The sequence below is a fragment of the Microchirus variegatus genome, assembly GCF_963457635.1.
Source record: "Microchirus variegatus genome assembly, chromosome: 1".
NCBI lineage: Eukaryota > Metazoa > Chordata > Actinopteri > Pleuronectiformes > Soleidae > Microchirus > Microchirus variegatus.
This window is the reverse complement of record NC_139802.1, coordinates 17,916,931-17,934,664: the sequence shown is the minus strand read 5'-3', so window position 1 is coordinate 17,934,664 and position 17,734 is coordinate 17,916,931. Positions and strand designations below refer to the sequence as shown.

Below are 17,734 nucleotides of genomic sequence, written 5' to 3'. Positions count from 1 at the left end.
GGTTAGAATTAGTGCTGCCCTTTGTCGTTGCTGAATTACCCAGCTGTCTTCATGATTGATGCATTTAGCCGTTTCATATTTCTATTCCAATTGTAAGCATGATATAAAACACAAAAAGCCTTAATCTATGTTTGAAATCTGGGCTCATCTACAAGTTGGAGCCTAAAATTAAATATGATCTCCCTGCAGTGCCTTATCGTTTCAGTTAATAATGAGCTGTAGTGGCGTACAGAGTATTAACAAACAAATACGAGATTAATTAAATCACCACAGGCTGCCGTAATTTCCACATACTTAAGCGAGACTTGGTAGTGCCCAGGTGGCAGCTTGACTTGGTTTCGACTGAATCTTTGGCTCAGTTCTGAAGACTGAAGATAGTGTGGCGTCTAAAATAACTTTCCCTTTTCTTTTCTTCCAATTTTACCTTTAAAAGAAGACACTGTGTCCATTGTGATAAATTCCTTGACCCAACTTTCAAGTGCCTGCAAGTTACTATCGATTTTACCATCAAGTAAATAAAAGGACACCTCTGGCTGCTCAGAAAGCTGTGACATAAACATTCAATAACATCAAATGTTACAGCCATGCTGGAAACAGTGGACGGTAGTGTATTTTTTTAGCAAATTATGGTCATTTTATCCATGGATAATCAAAAAAAAATGCATCCACTGATACTTTTAAAGATGTATACAACTTGTTGACTTAACATACACATGGAAATGTAATGTTTAAGAGACCACAGTGACCACCCAGATCTAATCAGTTCAACAAGGATTCCCTTTGGACATTTCTTGAGATATCAAAATACCCAACAATGGGACGTACAGACGAAATGGAAAACCTGTAAACATAATTCCTCCAATTACGGCTGTCGCTGGCACAGAGGCGTAGAAGATAACAGAAATTGTAATCATTATAAGTGATCCTGTCATGGCGGAGTCACACACATCCACCTTCTTCAATTAAGTTATTTTTCGTCTTGCTCGTTTAAGCTGTTTTATTATGACGCCTGCACGGTTACAATCCTGAGAACAGGAGGGACGGCTGGATGGAAGCGCAGCAGATGGATGAGTAGGTGTTTGCGTTCACTTGGTTACTCATTAGCTATAGCTATTTCTGTAATGCAGCACCTGCAGCTCCTCTCCGTCTGCCTCTGTCAGTCTGAAAAGACCCAGGTGGGCTTGTCTGTCCACCTGTGTCTCTGTCACAGCGTCTTACTTGTCTACTCCCACAGCCTCAGGGTTTTTTTTTTTTTTTTTTATTACTGCACTCTGACAAAAAAGATGTCATTACAGTTGTGACAATGCCGCTGGATTGATTTAAGAAAGATGGCATGACTAACCAGTTGTGCTTCCTCCCATCGCTCCCTGTTCTCTTCCATCAACAGATTGCTCAGTGACTGCACAAAGTTCTGAAAAATAGAAAATGTCACAACATTTTAAAGTCTGGTTCCATACATATGCTATTAAATGATATAGATTTGCTTCATGTTACACAGAGACATGTCACGTCCAATTCAAAAACACATGTGTTTTTGAATTGGACACATGTGTCCAATTCACACCAATTCCAATTCCTGTAAACAACAGGAACAACATAGATTCAAGCAGATACTGAACTATGCCCATTATTTTTTTTGAAAAGCAGAAGTTGGGGGTTGTGACTCTGCACCTGCGTGACACAAAAACCCTATCATAAAAAGAAAAGTCACATGTTTGTCTGTCTGGCCTCTAAAGATACCACACGGACAAATTGCGTGTCCAACGTGAGATGCATCGTATTATCTTTTTCATAAAGTTCCACTGCTACAAACTCATCTGTGAGTCACAGTGACACACAGGGCCAAGTGTGGGTGGAAAACAGAAAAACAGCAGTGCAAAACACTACAGGCATCTCCACACAGTGCATCAATTCACCCTCATATCTGCACTGCTGGGGCTGTAGTAAGCCCTCCTGAAGATTTCAGTCATGTTTTTCAACACGTCCACAATCGCCAACAGGTCACCGCTGTAGCTGGTCCCGTCACTGGACGTCACCCTCAGCTTCGTCATCACCTCCGAAACGCCATCTCCTACAAGGCCACGTTGTGCTTTGGACAAATGTTCCCGAGTCTAAGGGAGGAAGTGGCAACCAAAAAAAAAGTGAGACCAAAACATCACCTTTCTTTATGGGGACAGTTCGAGATATTTGTAGAGATTTTGTTTGTAGAATCAATTGTTTCTATTATTTCCTTGTCCGTCTCTGCCTGCATGCTGACTCAATATTATATTCTGTCGCAAAATATACAAGCCACAGATTTGGAGAAAGATCTAATCAGGTTGTTGGTTTCCACTTGGTTTTGCTGGAGAAGACCATGTGAATGTGAGTGGAGCCTGTGTTTATGCATTTTAAGTTGTGTCTCAATCACTGTACCTTGATTTGATCTATTCTTTGAACTCAAATCAGGCCGGAAGCTGGACGTGCTTTGGGGTAAATATATTGCCAATTTTGTGATCTGTGTCACCGCAATGCAGAGTGACATTTCCGGCGAGGTGCACACCAATTTTGTGGAGATTTGGATGGCTTTGCAGAGAGCACTTATTGAACTGACATGAACCATAAAGCAGAGTTAAAACTTAGCACAGATGAGACATAATGGCCAACAACAACACCCCACCCACCTCCTTGAGACTATTATTACATGTAATGCTTTCATCCACACAAAATATGGCCAGAAATGAAGCAGTAATAGCATTTTTTTTTCTCACCAGAGTTTGAATACTGCGATAATCATTGGAAATGCATTTCATATAGGTGGGATTCTCCCAGAAGGCAATGCCCTCTTCATCCAGTGTGCAGCGGCGCAGGATGAGCCCTGTAGGGGGCCATATAAAATAAGTTGTGATCTGATCCGATGATATTTATGGTAAACAGTGCATATGTATATATATAATGTGTGAGCTCACCCATGGCGTTGGGAGGACAGCGCACTGCTGCTGTATCCCCAGCTGGAGTCATCTTCCACATGACATTGGAAAAGTTGTCCTCACCACATATTTCATGAGGTTCTGTTTGCAGAGAAGTACACAGTAAATTACTGTAGCATGTACACAGTAGGGATGCAACGGTAGTTTTCCCACGGTCCGGTATGTATCGCAGTTTTTGGGCCACAGTATCGGTACGGTTTCGATATGTTAATATAAAACTACTCAGACTAGCAAAGGCAATATTACATTGTGAAAATAATTAAAAGCACATAAATAATCACACCACAAACTTTATTTTAACAATAGTGCACTATAAGATCAAATGAAGCAAACAAACATAAAACCACACAAATTAAAAATAAATAAACTTTAATGCTATCCAATAAAAATAAACAACATTTTAACCCACTCACAGAAACTACAACTACAAATACACCATGCTGCTCTAAGTGAAAGAGACGGTGATGATGCTTGCGCTGGGTGGCGCTGTAGAGCGAGTGTCTGTCCAATATCCAACTGCAAAGTGCTGCATAACAGATGCTTGCAAACCGTGGTTTGTTTGTTATTGAACCGATCAGGGTGTACCGAACGGTTCGGTAAAATAACAAATAATGTTGCATCCCTAGTACACAGTGGTATATGTACACAGGGGGTGTCACGATGTCACGCTGCCATTAACTGACCTGGACATTTCTTCTCATTACATGTCCGGTCCTCCTCTCGATCTCCAGGACAAGGCTGCCCCCCAAAGAAGGGCCCAAAACAAACCCTGTTTCTCTGCTGGCTGCCCCCTCCACAGGTTTTCGAACATCCCGTCCACAAAGACCACGGCTGCCACTTGCCTTCCACTGACATGATGAAACACAAATAAGACACATTGTTTTTGGTAGTTCATGGCCTTTTTAGTATGTGCTGTAAGCAATTGATTCAGGGACCACAGTAAATCATTTTCATAAGGCTATGGCCCTTTCTTTTTCATACCCGGGCACTCCCCAAGGAAGCAGTCAACAGTCTCGAGCCACTCTCCTCTGCATTCAGAGCCTCCATACGAAGGACCATTACACTCCCGGGTTCTCTGCATGGTCCCATTAGAGCAGGAAGTAGAGCAGGAGCTCCAGCCCGACCACTCATTCCATACTCCATCCACTGAGGATGGTCAGGATCACCCAAAGCAAACGGGAAAACAGTGACTATTATTCCACTTGGACACATCAAATCGTCTCATGCTTTTGTAGCACCGAGTGACAAATTAATGAAATAATTATGCCCTTGATACAAGTGATGATGTACGTTAGACACGAGTGATGTGTGAGTTGTGCTGGACACACACAGCAGATCTGCAAATATGTCTCAATTAAAGCCTTAAAACAAATACATGGAGAGTGATTTTTACTAAGTTCTAAGTACAAAAAGGCTTTTATGCATGTTTGTTACTTAATACAGATGTATAGACACGGGAACCAGGTGAACACTTTTTTTTATTGCCTACTTTGTGAACCAGTGGGCAGAATGCTGAGACAATTGGTATGAGCAGTGCAGGAAATTGGCATTATTAGCTCACTCATATGAGAAACAGTCATGCATCCTGCTCACACATCCAGTTTGACACCTATACACAAGGTATTATAGATGGCCAATAATGGAACTGATCTTAAAACCATTCCTGCTTACTCACATCGTTCAAGTGTAAAATGTTACATTGAAGATTGCTGGATTGTGGCTCAAGAGATACTGCTTTATGCTTTGTTTTATGGGGAAATAAAGTGAGCCACTTCATGGACACTGTGTGTAATTATCTTACTCACCTGGACAAACAGCTATGTTGCAGAATTTAGTCTGTGACCCTGGCCCATCACAGGCATCTCCCCCAAACTGAGGGGGGGCACACGTTCGTGTTCGGGACCTGAAACCTCGGCCGCACGTTGAAGAACACAAACTCCACGGTGACCATTCGTCCCAAGCACCGTGCACTGCAATCAGAGCAGCTAGGGTATGATTTATAGAAAGACAAACACAGGCCCTTTTATCAAACCAGAACAACACATTAAAACTTTACTGAGGCTGAACTGCATGAAGAATTATTAGTCACACTGCTGTTTGGTTTTTATGCCCTCATGAGTACTTTTCCATTCTCCTGTGCAAACATTGTTTTCTAAAATGAGGAGTCTCCCTTCCTGTCTGGATAGCCTGACATCACCATGAAACCTCTCCCATAACAGTCTAAATCAATTTGAAGCTGCAGGCAAAGTCCTTCCTGTAAGGTGAGGGAAGAAATTATCCCTGGAGCCAAAGGAAGTGCCTGAGGAAGGTAGGTGTTTAAAATGGGTGGGGCAGGGGTCCAGGAGAGGGCTGGGTAAGTGCAGGATGGTGGCACTAGAGGGGGTCGAGAGGGGCGGGCTTACCTGGACACACAGCAGAGTTGTTGCAAGGTCTCTGCTCTCGCAGTGGCCCACTACATTGGGTGCTGTAAGAGGAGGACACGCAGAAACGAGTGCGACTCTGCCAACCCTCCCCACACGTGGCAGAACACACACTCCACGCTGACCATTCCTCACCTGAGGTTGAATCTACTGAGGAGGAAGGGGTTGGGGAAAGGATAGGTGGAGAAAGAGGAGGAAAAGGGAAGGAAAGGGCCACAACTAATTACCATGCAGGATGCAGCCACTGTGGCCAAAATGAGGAAGGGTTGCGGTGTGATTTAAGGGGCGGCCTCCTCTATAGACCTTATATTTTCTAACTGGTAGACTCAGTCTTTTGCCACAGGATCTTTCAAATGTGGCTAATTAGTGAACCAAATCTATTGGTCCTTCATGGTCCTCAACATTCCAATCCACTGCACTCTGTTACTTGAATACAATGAATGGAACTTCATTAGAAGAAGAAGACCTTAATCCTTGGCCAATTTTGTAAAGGAGACTCGGCCCAGCCCTGTGATGCTTAACACAGCATGTCCATCAGAGAAGGTGGCCCCTAAAATGGACCTCGGCCTCTGTTCTATCTGTTGGGCTATGATGTCATATCCTCTGCATTGACTTCCAGGAAGTGAATGCCACTGGCTTAGGATATGTCAGTCATCGTGTCAGTGGTCATGACTGCTGAGTCTGTTGACCACTGAGGGAACAAAGGTTGTCAGAAGAAGACAGGAGGAGGGGGGAGGGAACTAAAATAGGAAGTGAGGAATTGAAATTAGCAACTCAAATGTAATACTTCACCCAAACTCTAGTTGTCGTACCAAACTTCCATCCCTCTTAGCTTGAAAAATGTATACTTTCTTATAGGGACATTGGCTGTAGTCACTTTAGATTCATGGCAATGTACATCACCATCATCATGTACTGCGACATGATCTACTTGTCTTTAACTGTAACTGTAACTTCTCAGTGTGCCGTTAGTGGCACATTTGCCTTACATGAAGACATGCAAGTAAAAGCAACTAGTTAACATCCTATCTAAGTTTGGTCTCAAACTGGTCTTTGTCTGAATATCTCCCACTCCCACACAACTTCCAATTGACTAAAACGTTTCACTTAGACAAAATAAAAATGTAAAAATGGCTTCAAATATTGCTGTCAGCTATCTCACATCTAATATCACAAATGATTCAAGTAAAACAGACATGAATCTAGGGTGATCACAGCCGTATATCTCTGTCAAGAGGCGATTCAAAGGTCACACAGCCACCCTATGAAGTAATAAATCAACATTTTGGGGAATGCACTTGTTCACCTTTTTTCCCAAGATGGAAACTTTTACTTTTCTGTTCATTTAGCATGGAGCTGGAGCCAAGCGACGAGTTAAAAATAAAATAAAAATGACCTTCCGCATGGTACCATGCTTTTTGGTAGGTGTATTTTTGGACTTTAGGAACCAGGATTGTTGCTATGTTTAAGCTTTTTCTTAAGCAAGGCAGAGGTCATCTTGTCAACAGCTCCATACTTGCCATACAGATATGAAACTTTGTTTTTCCAGAGACTTTTGTCAAGTCTGGAAAAATAAAGAAGCAAACAATCATTGTCCCAATTTGTCGAAAAAAACCAAACATTTTCTTTCAGCTTCCAAAGGGTTGAGTGCTTGCTACCACTGGTTCTGGGTGGAGTATCAGTACAACAGAGAGGGAGGACTCCATTAGATATAATGTTTCCAGACAGGGCACAGTATCCTGTTATGACCTCACATAAAATATGACTTTACTATGTTCAGTCAGCGTCCATGTTGGAATTAGTCCATTGCAGACAAGGTACTACACATTGGGAGAGTTTGATAGATGTGTGTGTTGTATAAGTCATTTTGTTTATACTGCACAAGTGTTGTGGTCACCCAAGCTATTTCTGTGACTGATGCATGGGATCCCGCTGCGTCCTGTTGTCTTACCTGTCTGAGGGCTCTGCTGTCCGGCCCGGGGCTTGTCTACATCATCGCGCTTGCGGCTGTCCACTGACCGAAGCGACTGGCTGCGAGAGAGATGGCGACCTTTGCCTAAATGGGGTAAGGCAAGGCCAGGAGGTGAAGGGGTGGGGGGGTTAGGGGTTGGGGATGGGGGGTTGGGTTAGCAACCAGAGCTCCTTAATCATTGGCTTATAGTTGGGACACAACCGTGACGTGATTGGTCACCCAAAACAGCATCAGCCAAACTTGGGACTTCTGATGTGCCATTGGTGTTGATGTGCTACAAGTGTTGTGTTACTACTGTGAATGTTGACCAGCTTTAAGTTTGTACTTAAAAAACTAGTGACAATCTGTAGTTTGAGCTATTTAACACACCGAGTTCTACAAAAATAGAAAGAGTTATCCTGTGAAATATTTTAATGGAACCATTGCGTCAACATTATAGTGTTCAAATGTTGATTGTCTGTGTCCCTTGAGCCATTTGTGGGTGTTTGGATTTGGACATACTGTTCATGCATGGTCTTAAAAATGGCTGACCATGCCATTGTTATTTTCCATCAATCAAAGTCCCTTTTCCAACATGCACTTTTTAAGTCAGAACACTGACTTACAGAGAGGATGGATACACAAGCAGATGACTCCGATGTCAGAAAGGAAAGATTAAAGAAACAAACATAGCCGCGTTAACTTGAAAACACACCACGCGCTCAAAGCACTCTCCGACAGAAATGGATGTATTGTAAGCACAAATGCACACAAACACCCACCCACGCACACACACACACACACACACACACACACACACACAGAGAACATGCAGCTCACCAGTGCAGGCCTGCGAGTTGCACGGTCGGCCCTCCTCCACCACACCCTCACATAAGTACGACTCCTCCGGAGGCGATTGGCAGGTCCTGGTCCTGGTTTGAATACCGCCTCCGCAATCGCTGCTACACTCTGCCCACAGACCCCACACACTCCAGCCACCTATGGACACACATAATGCACACAATATCAGAGCGGTTCAAACCACATGACATCAAGGGGGTTGAGGTGAACTGAAAAGAATCGCAGAGAAGTTTTTATATGCATCCAGAACAAACGGCTGGCTCCTACAATTTATTGGTCTCATGAACTCCACAAAAATATTGTAGTGTTAGCATTAGACTGTGGGCTGCCAACCAAACTTTCTCACTTTATAGCACATTCTAGCTCTCTGTTTGGTTGTATAGTATGTCCTTCTACCCGTATTAGGTAATACTAGGAGTTCTTCTTTTTTAGCAGGCAATAAAGCAGCATGGCTAAAAAACAGAGAGAAGTTGTTCTCTACAAAAATTGAGCATCCGATAAGCCTTTTTCTAAAAAACACCCTGAGACAGAAACAGTCAGAGCATAGGGAAACACTATTTGAATTTGGATGGACATGGAAATCCTTCTTATCCAACTCAGACTGAGAGGGATTCTCACACAAGTACAGCAGCTACAACTCAGTCAGAGAGTACAAAGCCAAACTAAACAACGCTCACAAAAGTATCTTAGAAAGGCACAATTGATTGATAACATAGTTATCAATTTATTTAGTGTGCAGTTAATATTAACTGTAATTAATCACTTAATTGCTGCAGTCCGAAAACTTCTGAACGACTGTTTTCCTTTGGTTTCTGTTGACTGATTAATACCTTTCAAATATAGTATTAAAAACTAAACTATAATAATCAAATGCAACACACCCCTCACCCCCACCACTGCTACTACACCATGAGCTGTTGAAAAGCATGCAAATACTGCTTTAATACAGGGAAAGTTCTTATGAAACAAAACAGTGCCATATACATAAGCACATTACAGGCTCGAGGAAGCCAGGAAATGTGTAATTGCATGGCTGTGCACCAAGTCTGCACGAACGACAAAAGTCAGTCAAGGGAAACACGGATACACATGTGAATGCTTTGATTTGTCAAAGAAGACATAGACACAGGAAGTCCCTATTTGCAGATGCACAGTGTAACAGAGGTAAAAAAAAAAAAAAAAGACAACAACGAGTAAACACCAAAACGTACGCTGCCACACAACTCGCACAACAGGCTGTTTCAAAGAAAGAAAGAGGATCCGAGGGGAGATTTATCCTTTAAAACAGGTGTGATGAATGCCACTGTCACTGCCAAAATTCCCTGTTTGACCATTCTGATTTAATGCGCTCCATTAAGATGTGTGCTGATATGAAGAGCGAGTAAAGAGCCGCTCAATGGCTCTTTCTCCCTGCATCCTGCACACTCATGAATGTTTAATGGCACAGACAGCTGCCTTTCAGCCCCCACAGGCGACGACAAATATGTATTAATCTGCATGAATAGAACATGAAGTTGGCCAACATCCAGACACACACGTCGTTAATTACTCGCAAATCAATTTCCTTTGGGGTGATTGCTGAGATGAGGGAGGGCACTGTCAAGAGGAGTCCACTTAAACGTAGGTCGCCACAGCTTTTACATGGTCCCTATGGAGTGTTCACTGTTGACCTTTTGCACTTCACCCCTCTTGTTTACCCTTTGTTCATTTTCCAGTGTGGTCTCCACACATTTCTGCCCTAATGTAACAGTTTCAGAGTCACCGTGTTGGCTAAATGTCTTGGAGAGATTGGGAGCTGTCTTCACTCATGCTGCCAGCCTTGCAAATTTACAGCACTACACACACTCTCTAAGAACATACCGACTATAAGATCAAGACAACAATTGGTCCACACATGGAACCGGCATTTTCCGAATGGTGAGAATAGAAAAACACAGAAGCATGCAAACTGGATACTGACTGACTGGATTCTTGATGTTTGCTATTGTTGTAAAGGCGTTCGCTCGACCGTTTTTATGAACGATGTCCGTTAATGGTTGGTTTTCGGTGGGTGATTCGGCATGGACATGGCTCCATGGCGTTGTGAGTTTTTTATGACAGTGAGGATAAACACAAGGGGGAGCTCTGTCGAGAAAAAGGCAGAAAACAAGCCAGACGTGCACATCCATTATTTATCGATTTATCCTGCTGTGCTGTGCCTATCTCAGCTGACATAGGTTGATAGGCGGGGCACACCCTGGAAAGTTCCTGTGCACAGTTGAGTGCAACACATAATTCGGTGGAAACAGGCTAAACACCTACAATCAATGCTAGAATGATCAAATAAAATATTAATAAAGTCAATTAAAATGATTCAACCGCATGGTGGTGAAGTGACTAGCACCCATGTATATAAACTATAAGTCTGTAAGTTGTTCATTGCCGCTTGTCTCTTACAACGACACATGAAATGCTTCTATTCTTACAATATATATTGAAAATCGCTACATGGAAGCAACTTTGCATGTTCTCCAAATGTGGGCTTGGGTTTTCTTGGGTTCACACAGTTGTTTCTCTCCATGTGGCCCTGTGAATGACTGGCCGCCTGTCCAAGATGCACCCTGCCTTTAGCCCTATATCTGCTGTGATCGGCACAAGCGCCGGAGTATTAACCGGAAGTAGATGGACTACATGGAAGCAATAGACTAAATAGGTGGATCTTGAACATTCAAAAAACTACTTTTTTGTTTTGACCAAAGAGTCTGTGTGGCCTTCCTGGTTATTTTCTTATACACATGTAGGGCAGTGTCCTTGTCTTGCATAGTTTTAATTTAATTATGGATGACATTTGTGGGACAAAACAAATGGAGGTCATGTGTTCAGATTGCATCCATGGAGCCATTAAAACAACATGAATGAGCTTGGAAAGGTGTTTAATGATCATGATGAGGTGATCATGCAAACTTGGCTGTATATAAAAATCAAAATCGCTTTAGCAAAGAAAAAGAGAGTGAAAGAGGGGACGTACATTGATGTTTTCCCATTACTTAAGCTGAGTTACATGTGTAATAGAGACAACTGTGAATGAAAAAAACCTGTGTCAGAGAAATCAGGATGACTTCTCAGTGCCTCCAGTATCTACCTTGACCTTCAAGTCACACTCTTCTACACAGGAAGTCACTCAGAAAGCAAACCAAACGCATCTCTGTCTTCCACGTCTCTGTTTTGGGGTCTAAACTGAACCAGGTCCCACAGAATAACCTTCAGCCACTACTCTGAATCATGCAGGGTTTATTGTGAACAAATATGCTTTTTTCCAATACAGAGGTAGATTAACTGCAGTTTGGAGCAAAGGACAGAAGCTCCTGTCAAATGAATGCAGTGGCAAAGGGGGTAGGAAAGAGAGGGGGGAGGGTCCATTTACAGATAAGATTAATTCTTTTACAGGGGAAATAAAAGGACTACTTCTTTTTTTCCCCTTTCCTGCCCAATCATCAGACTTAGAGTGGAGGGGAGAAGTGGGAGGAGTGTGACACAGTGTTGTCTTCCTCCCTCTGCAAGGACATTTCATTATGTTCTCAATAATTCAGAGGGGGTCTTTTGTCAGAGCACCCTCTGTAGCAGGTTCTGCTGCAGACTTCAAGTCACCTCGGTAATCCTTAAACTCATCATCTCTCCACCTTCCAAAATCCCTGTTTCACACTGACCTTCACACACACACACAGTCACACTCTTCAATTACTTTGGGTACATGTGAATCTTTATTGTATTGTGTGTGTGTGTGATTCTGAGAAACTGGAGTTGTAATAGGAGACGCCCATCCACTCAACTCGCTGCTCCAAATGGGAGAAGAGGCAAAGGTGACTTTCAGGAAGTTTATTTTACACACACACACCATTATAGATAGAGTTACTGCAGAATGATTGAATAACATGAGCGTGTGTGTGTGTGTGTGTGCATGTGTACAGGATCAGTAGTCCTCATGGAGAACCTGGTCCTACTGAGGCAGAACCTCTCTTCTGAGATTTCTCTGGTTTTGGTTGAGGTCAGGGTTTAACTGGTTATGGTCAGTGTAAGTCCTCTCCCTCTCTATCTGTGAATGTGTGTTTGGGGGGGGAGCATAAAATGCAGACAGTAATGGGGCGACTGCCTCATACATGGCCGTGTATGGCTGAATGAAGGATAAGGCAAGTGCTGACACCCAGAGGACAGAAGCAGTCAACTGCAGAGTGGAGATAACAGGCAGTGAAAAGAGAGAGGAGAGTCGAGGGGGGGAGGAGGACAGAGGCAGATGAAGGGAGACGGAAACAGAAAGAGGGAGAAAAAAAATAATGTTGGGTCAGATAAGAGGAGAGTGGAAAATGAAAAGAGTGGTGACAAAACACAGGCTTATGGCAAAGCGTGCATATCGCTCATAAGAGACTATTGCATTTTCTTTTTCTTTTTTTTTTTCCTTTTTATTTCCACTTGTCGCAGAAAATAGTCACAGTGGCGTGTTTGGTTTGAATGTGCTGTTGAATACATCAAACAGGAAATAAATGTACTGCCAATTTAACATATTATGGGTTTGTGTTAACAGTACAAATGTAGCATATTCCTCACAGCGTGTATTCAGCTCATGGACGGATAAACAGATAAACAAACTGACAAACAGACAAGAAATAAGACGGCAATTCAAAGCGACTGCATCGCATTGATCATTTCTTTTTTGAAGTGGAATCGCAGAGCAGTTAACCAGCTCCCCTACATGTACCAGGTCATTTGCAATATTAAAAAAAAGCATTCAACAACACTAAGCTACCACCACTAAATAATTGTTGCATGGATCAGTTTAGCCAACTTTATATTTCCCATAGGTTTTGTTCAAACTTTTTTAATTTTATTATTTTCATTTTTCACATTCAAGAAGTTGCATGGTATACATTTACCTGAGCTAACGACCTAAATGTCAATCGAATAATTGATTAACTGTTTCAACAACTCTAAAGAACATGGAGTTCTGCTGCCTGGTTTTATACAGTCCATTACCATTACAGTCCTCTATTTGTTTGCATGCTCTATAGTTTGCACAATAATCTATAAGTCATTCAGGGAGTCCTCACTTCTCTGGGTCTGCTGCATCCACAGTAACAAGAGTGGTCAAGGACTGCTGTGAGGGCTATGGACGGATATCTTTGATCGTCAAAAGCTATGAAAATATAATAAATCATGTCAGAGTTTGCTTTGTACATATAGGTATCTGTGCTCAGTAAAGTATGCAAAGTAAAAAGGCAAGGGCTACACATGGTATATTCTGTTTTTCTGGTGCTGAAGAGGTTGATATTTTCCTCATTTTTTGTTGTACTTCATGATGATCGTGCAAACCCTGGACCATTGTGGCGACATCCATAGTTCAATGTTTTATCTTAAAAATTGTCTCCACTACAGTACTAATACGCCTAAAAAAACATACGTCACATGACCATTCAGGCGAACTGTGAATGCCTGTGTTGCCATAAACAGGAAGTATTACTCATGAAAACCCACAATAGTGAAAAGAACAAGAATTATTTTTACCAGGCTGAATGTACATGTTATCGCGGAGCTTTTTTGTGTTCACAGTTCAGTCACGGCTGATGAGAACCAATCAGGTAACTGAATGAGGCCATCTGCGTCATCTTTTCTGAACGTCTCCATATCTGCCCATGTCTACTTCAATACAGTTGTAAAACAAATGTGGAGCATCAGCATTTTTCAACTTCTCTGTTTTGAGGGCACCCAAAAAAAATCTGGGGGAGTGTGGTTGACGGGCATATTCTATAGGAGTAGGATTGATGCATTTTTAAACATAGCCTGTGCGGACACTTAACATCAAAGTAGCAACACGACCCTGCGTATGTATTCTTACATTTGCTGGATATATGAAGTGGTTTCATTTGAATGGTTTGCCAATGCCTCTGCATGTCCTTCTGTACATGCCATTTGATGGTTTACATGAGACAAACAATTACAGGAGAACAGTGACTCACAACATTAACAGCCAAACATCAAAACGCAACATAATCAATACATACAACCCCACAGACCTTCAGCAGTTCTATACTAGCAGGAACAAATGATCTATAGAGGCCTGCTTGCTTTGGAAGAATGGCAGCCTACTCACAAATGTCCATATGACACACAGTGATTCTGTGATATCAATACATTGCAAGACGATAATATAAAATCAGTATGTAGCGTTTGGCAGGGGAAATGTGGTGTTTAAATTAAGATATTTATATTGGGCACCGACGTATTAGCAGCCTCTTAAAAAAATTATGCTTTTCCCACACAACTGTGGGAAGTTTCTTTCTTAATTATGTTACATAAGATAACACATTCTCTGAAACAAAACCACATTATTATTTCTATACGTCTACAAAGGTGCATGTCGGTGCAGTCGTTTAACAGTTTTGCGATACCGAAATGAGGAAATGAGGGTGATGATAATAATTTATTTTTCCTGGTTATGAATGTAATTAAGATTCGGCACAAAAGGGCAAAGAAAAGATAATTGTTTTCCTCACATAGCATTAACAACTTCTCCATAAAAAAAAACCTAGTACCGAAATTTAAAACACAATGGACGTCCTTGTAGAAACAATTAAAGACACAATGTCAAATTGCAAGTGCATTGTATGACCATAAAGACACTTGGCGGATGTCTCATCTCACTCAGTACGCTTGCACAATATAACACAGTCCCCACATTTCAAAGGCTTATGATATGCACCACTATTACTAGTAGATTTTAGAATTAATTTTAAAATTTTAGTCTTTGTTTTTAAGTGCTTGAATGGCTTGGCCTCGATGGCACTGTCTACAGATCAGCTTCTCCTTGTCCAACAGGCCGTCATCCTGGAAACGTTTAAATCTCACTTTTAAAAACCCAAGTTTACTCCTTGGCTTTTAACCCAGCATGAGGATTGTGTGGTCTTTGTCTATCTATTTGCTTATTTGTCCGTCTATTTCCATGATCGCGTCATATTATAGTATTAATATGTTGTCCCACCCATAATTATATTTGTGCCAAGTATCAAGTAAAACTGTTTCATTTAAACATCTGCAACAACTTTCAGTCGAAATAATGTTGCAAAAAAAAATAAAAATCCAAAGCGAAATTTAACACACTAGCAGATTGTGAAAGTGGTGTAATTCTGTCTTTAACCTTATCAGGCATGGCACACAAACCATTACACCCTTCACCTTCCACAGCAGCACCATCTCTAAAAGTCTGCCTGAATCCATTGTCTATAAATACACATCATGTGGGCAGCTCCTTGGTTTCAGGTGTGGGTCAGCCAACGAGACATTTCAATTCCGAAGATGGATGCTCCATTTCAGAGGGAACGATAAGAGAAGACTCAAAAGGTCTTTTAGCTCAGGAATCAGATGTTTTTCTTACTTTTCTCTCCAGATTGACAGGCAGCTCACCGAAATAAGGATTTTTTTTTTTCTCTCTTTGCTTTGTCCTCCTTGACACTCATCCATCTTCAGTGGGGATGACTTGTTGATACAGCGCACGCTCAGACAGCAATCGCGTGTGTGGCCGCACAACTCCAAATGCTTGTTTGTATTGTTAAACAACTCAGTGAAGTTATATTTGAAAGTCTCCCCACACAGGCTGCGAGTTGAGCCTCAGTTTTTTGCTTTCCTCTGTTGATTTCCACTGCAGTTACAGAGCCTCAGAGAGCTGCTGAGAAGTACTTTAACTTCAGCTGGATGTTGTTTACAGGTTTACTTCCTCCTGGTGCCCCTGATGTGGGCATCGTGCTGGAATTGTTCCTATGGGAACTGCCGGAGCCTCCGCGTCTATTTCCTCCATGGACTTGAGTGGATTCCCCACCCCCTCACCCTTCTCCCACATGGCTATTAAGTCTGAAACTCGCCCCCGCTGTGCTCTGGTGTGTCCCTAGCTCTCTGCAGCTTCTTCATTCACTCGGTAGCTGCTGAATGCGTCATTGTTTTTCTTCCCGAGTTCCTCCAAGTTACTTTGGGAGTGCATTTAACGGCTCCATTTAAACCCATGCACCATGCTAATGTATATGAAATATATTCAGAGGTGTACAGGGATCACTAACCTCAGATCCGTTGGCTCGCATACAAAAAGCGGGCATGCAAACAGACACACACAAACACACACACACACACACACACACACACACACACACACACACACACACACACACACACACACACACACACACACACACACACACACACACACACACACACACACACAAACACACTGAGATCTCTAAGCAATGTGGTTTACTCTTCCTACGCTTTATAACACTCTCGTACATCAAAAGCCCTTATCTCCCCACACAGTGTGGGATGGTGACTACGTTGTGACTCACACGGAGACACGGAGTGAGAGAAAGAGAGAAAAAGAGAGGAGGATGTGGAGGGTTTCATCCTCGTCGGCCACGGAGGAAGAGCCTCGTAGGTCAGCGTGGATGAATTACATACGGCTGTACATACGGAGATCAGCGTTCTCTATTCCCACCTCCACCCTGGTGGGCACGTCTATAAATACGCTTGCAAAATTAATTTTGTGCATCGTCAGATATTATTTACACATGCCTGTATGCGCATGGCCACATGCGTCCGTGTCCCACAGATGTGGACGGATGACATTGATGTCGCAATGTTGGTACACACTTAGAAATAAGGGTTCCAAAAGGGTCCTTTCACAAAGGCTGATGTTCTACCTGGAACCATTTGCTTCTGAAAAACCCTTTCCCGAAGAAATGGTTTTTCAAGGGTTCTTGGTAACACTAATGGTTCCAGTTAGAACCATTTTGATCCACAAAACCCTTTGAAACCACTTTCCTGAATAAAGGGTTTTAAAAGGGTCCTGGTGGAACCTTTATAATAAGGTTCTACCTGGAGCCAAAAAGGGTTCTCCTATGAGGACAAGCTGAAGAACCTCATATGGTTCTACTTAACACTTTATATATTAAGAGTGTAGCTGCTGTATGTAAAGGAAACTTTCCACAGAGTGGGAACTCTTTTCTTGCCGCATTTCTGTGCATCTTTGATTTTCTTTTACTTTGCTTACTTCTCTTCCAGCCATTTAAATGCTAATGACATTGTGCAATTATTATAATGAACATTTTAAACTTTCATCCTGTTGCTTTGCAGCGTTTTTATTTGTTCCGAATCATTCTTCACTGACTTTTTTATGCTCTTAGACTCTTTAAATTTTAATTTTTATGTGCGATTCTTTGCGCTCCTTTATTTCTGTGCATCTCTGTTTAAAAATAATGAGCTCGACCGATGAATTTGCCTTTGCCTTTTCCTACACTTTCACACAAAGGTTGATTGACAAATGAAGCTTAAGTGAAGGCCCATAAATGCCTCCTAAGTAACAAGAACATGGTTGCTGCAAGTGAGCTCCACCAACTCATTCTTGGTCTCAGCTAATTAGAACCTGACACACTCACGTTGAGCTAATCATTCACGCAATGTCAGATTTGAAAATGCTTTCTCTTTGTAAGGAATCAGCCGTCAGTGCAGCACATTGTGAGCATTGT

General features: G+C 42.1%; 1 protein-coding gene across 1 annotated transcript in view; it reads right to left on the bottom strand.

The window, feature by feature from the left end:
• Positions 1 to 17,734, bottom strand: part of adgrb1a (adhesion G protein-coupled receptor B1a) — a gene marked incomplete at both ends in the record, with an annotated part of 90,596 nt that overhangs the window by 58,099 nt on the left and 14,763 nt on the right. The window contains 10 exons of the mRNA XM_083891155.1: positions 1,343 to 1,411; positions 1,917 to 2,111; positions 2,748 to 2,854; positions 2,946 to 3,047; positions 3,650 to 3,814; positions 3,948 to 4,112; positions 4,772 to 4,936; positions 5,369 to 5,536; positions 7,338 to 7,442; positions 8,178 to 8,336. Of these exons, the coding sequence (XP_083747281.1) occupies positions 1,343 to 1,411; positions 1,917 to 2,111; positions 2,748 to 2,854; positions 2,946 to 3,047; positions 3,650 to 3,814; positions 3,948 to 4,112; positions 4,772 to 4,936; positions 5,369 to 5,536; positions 7,338 to 7,442; positions 8,178 to 8,336 (1,400 nt within the window). The remainder of the gene's footprint in view (positions 1 to 1,342; positions 1,412 to 1,916; positions 2,112 to 2,747; positions 2,855 to 2,945; positions 3,048 to 3,649; positions 3,815 to 3,947; positions 4,113 to 4,771; positions 4,937 to 5,368; positions 5,537 to 7,337; positions 7,443 to 8,177; positions 8,337 to 17,734) is intronic.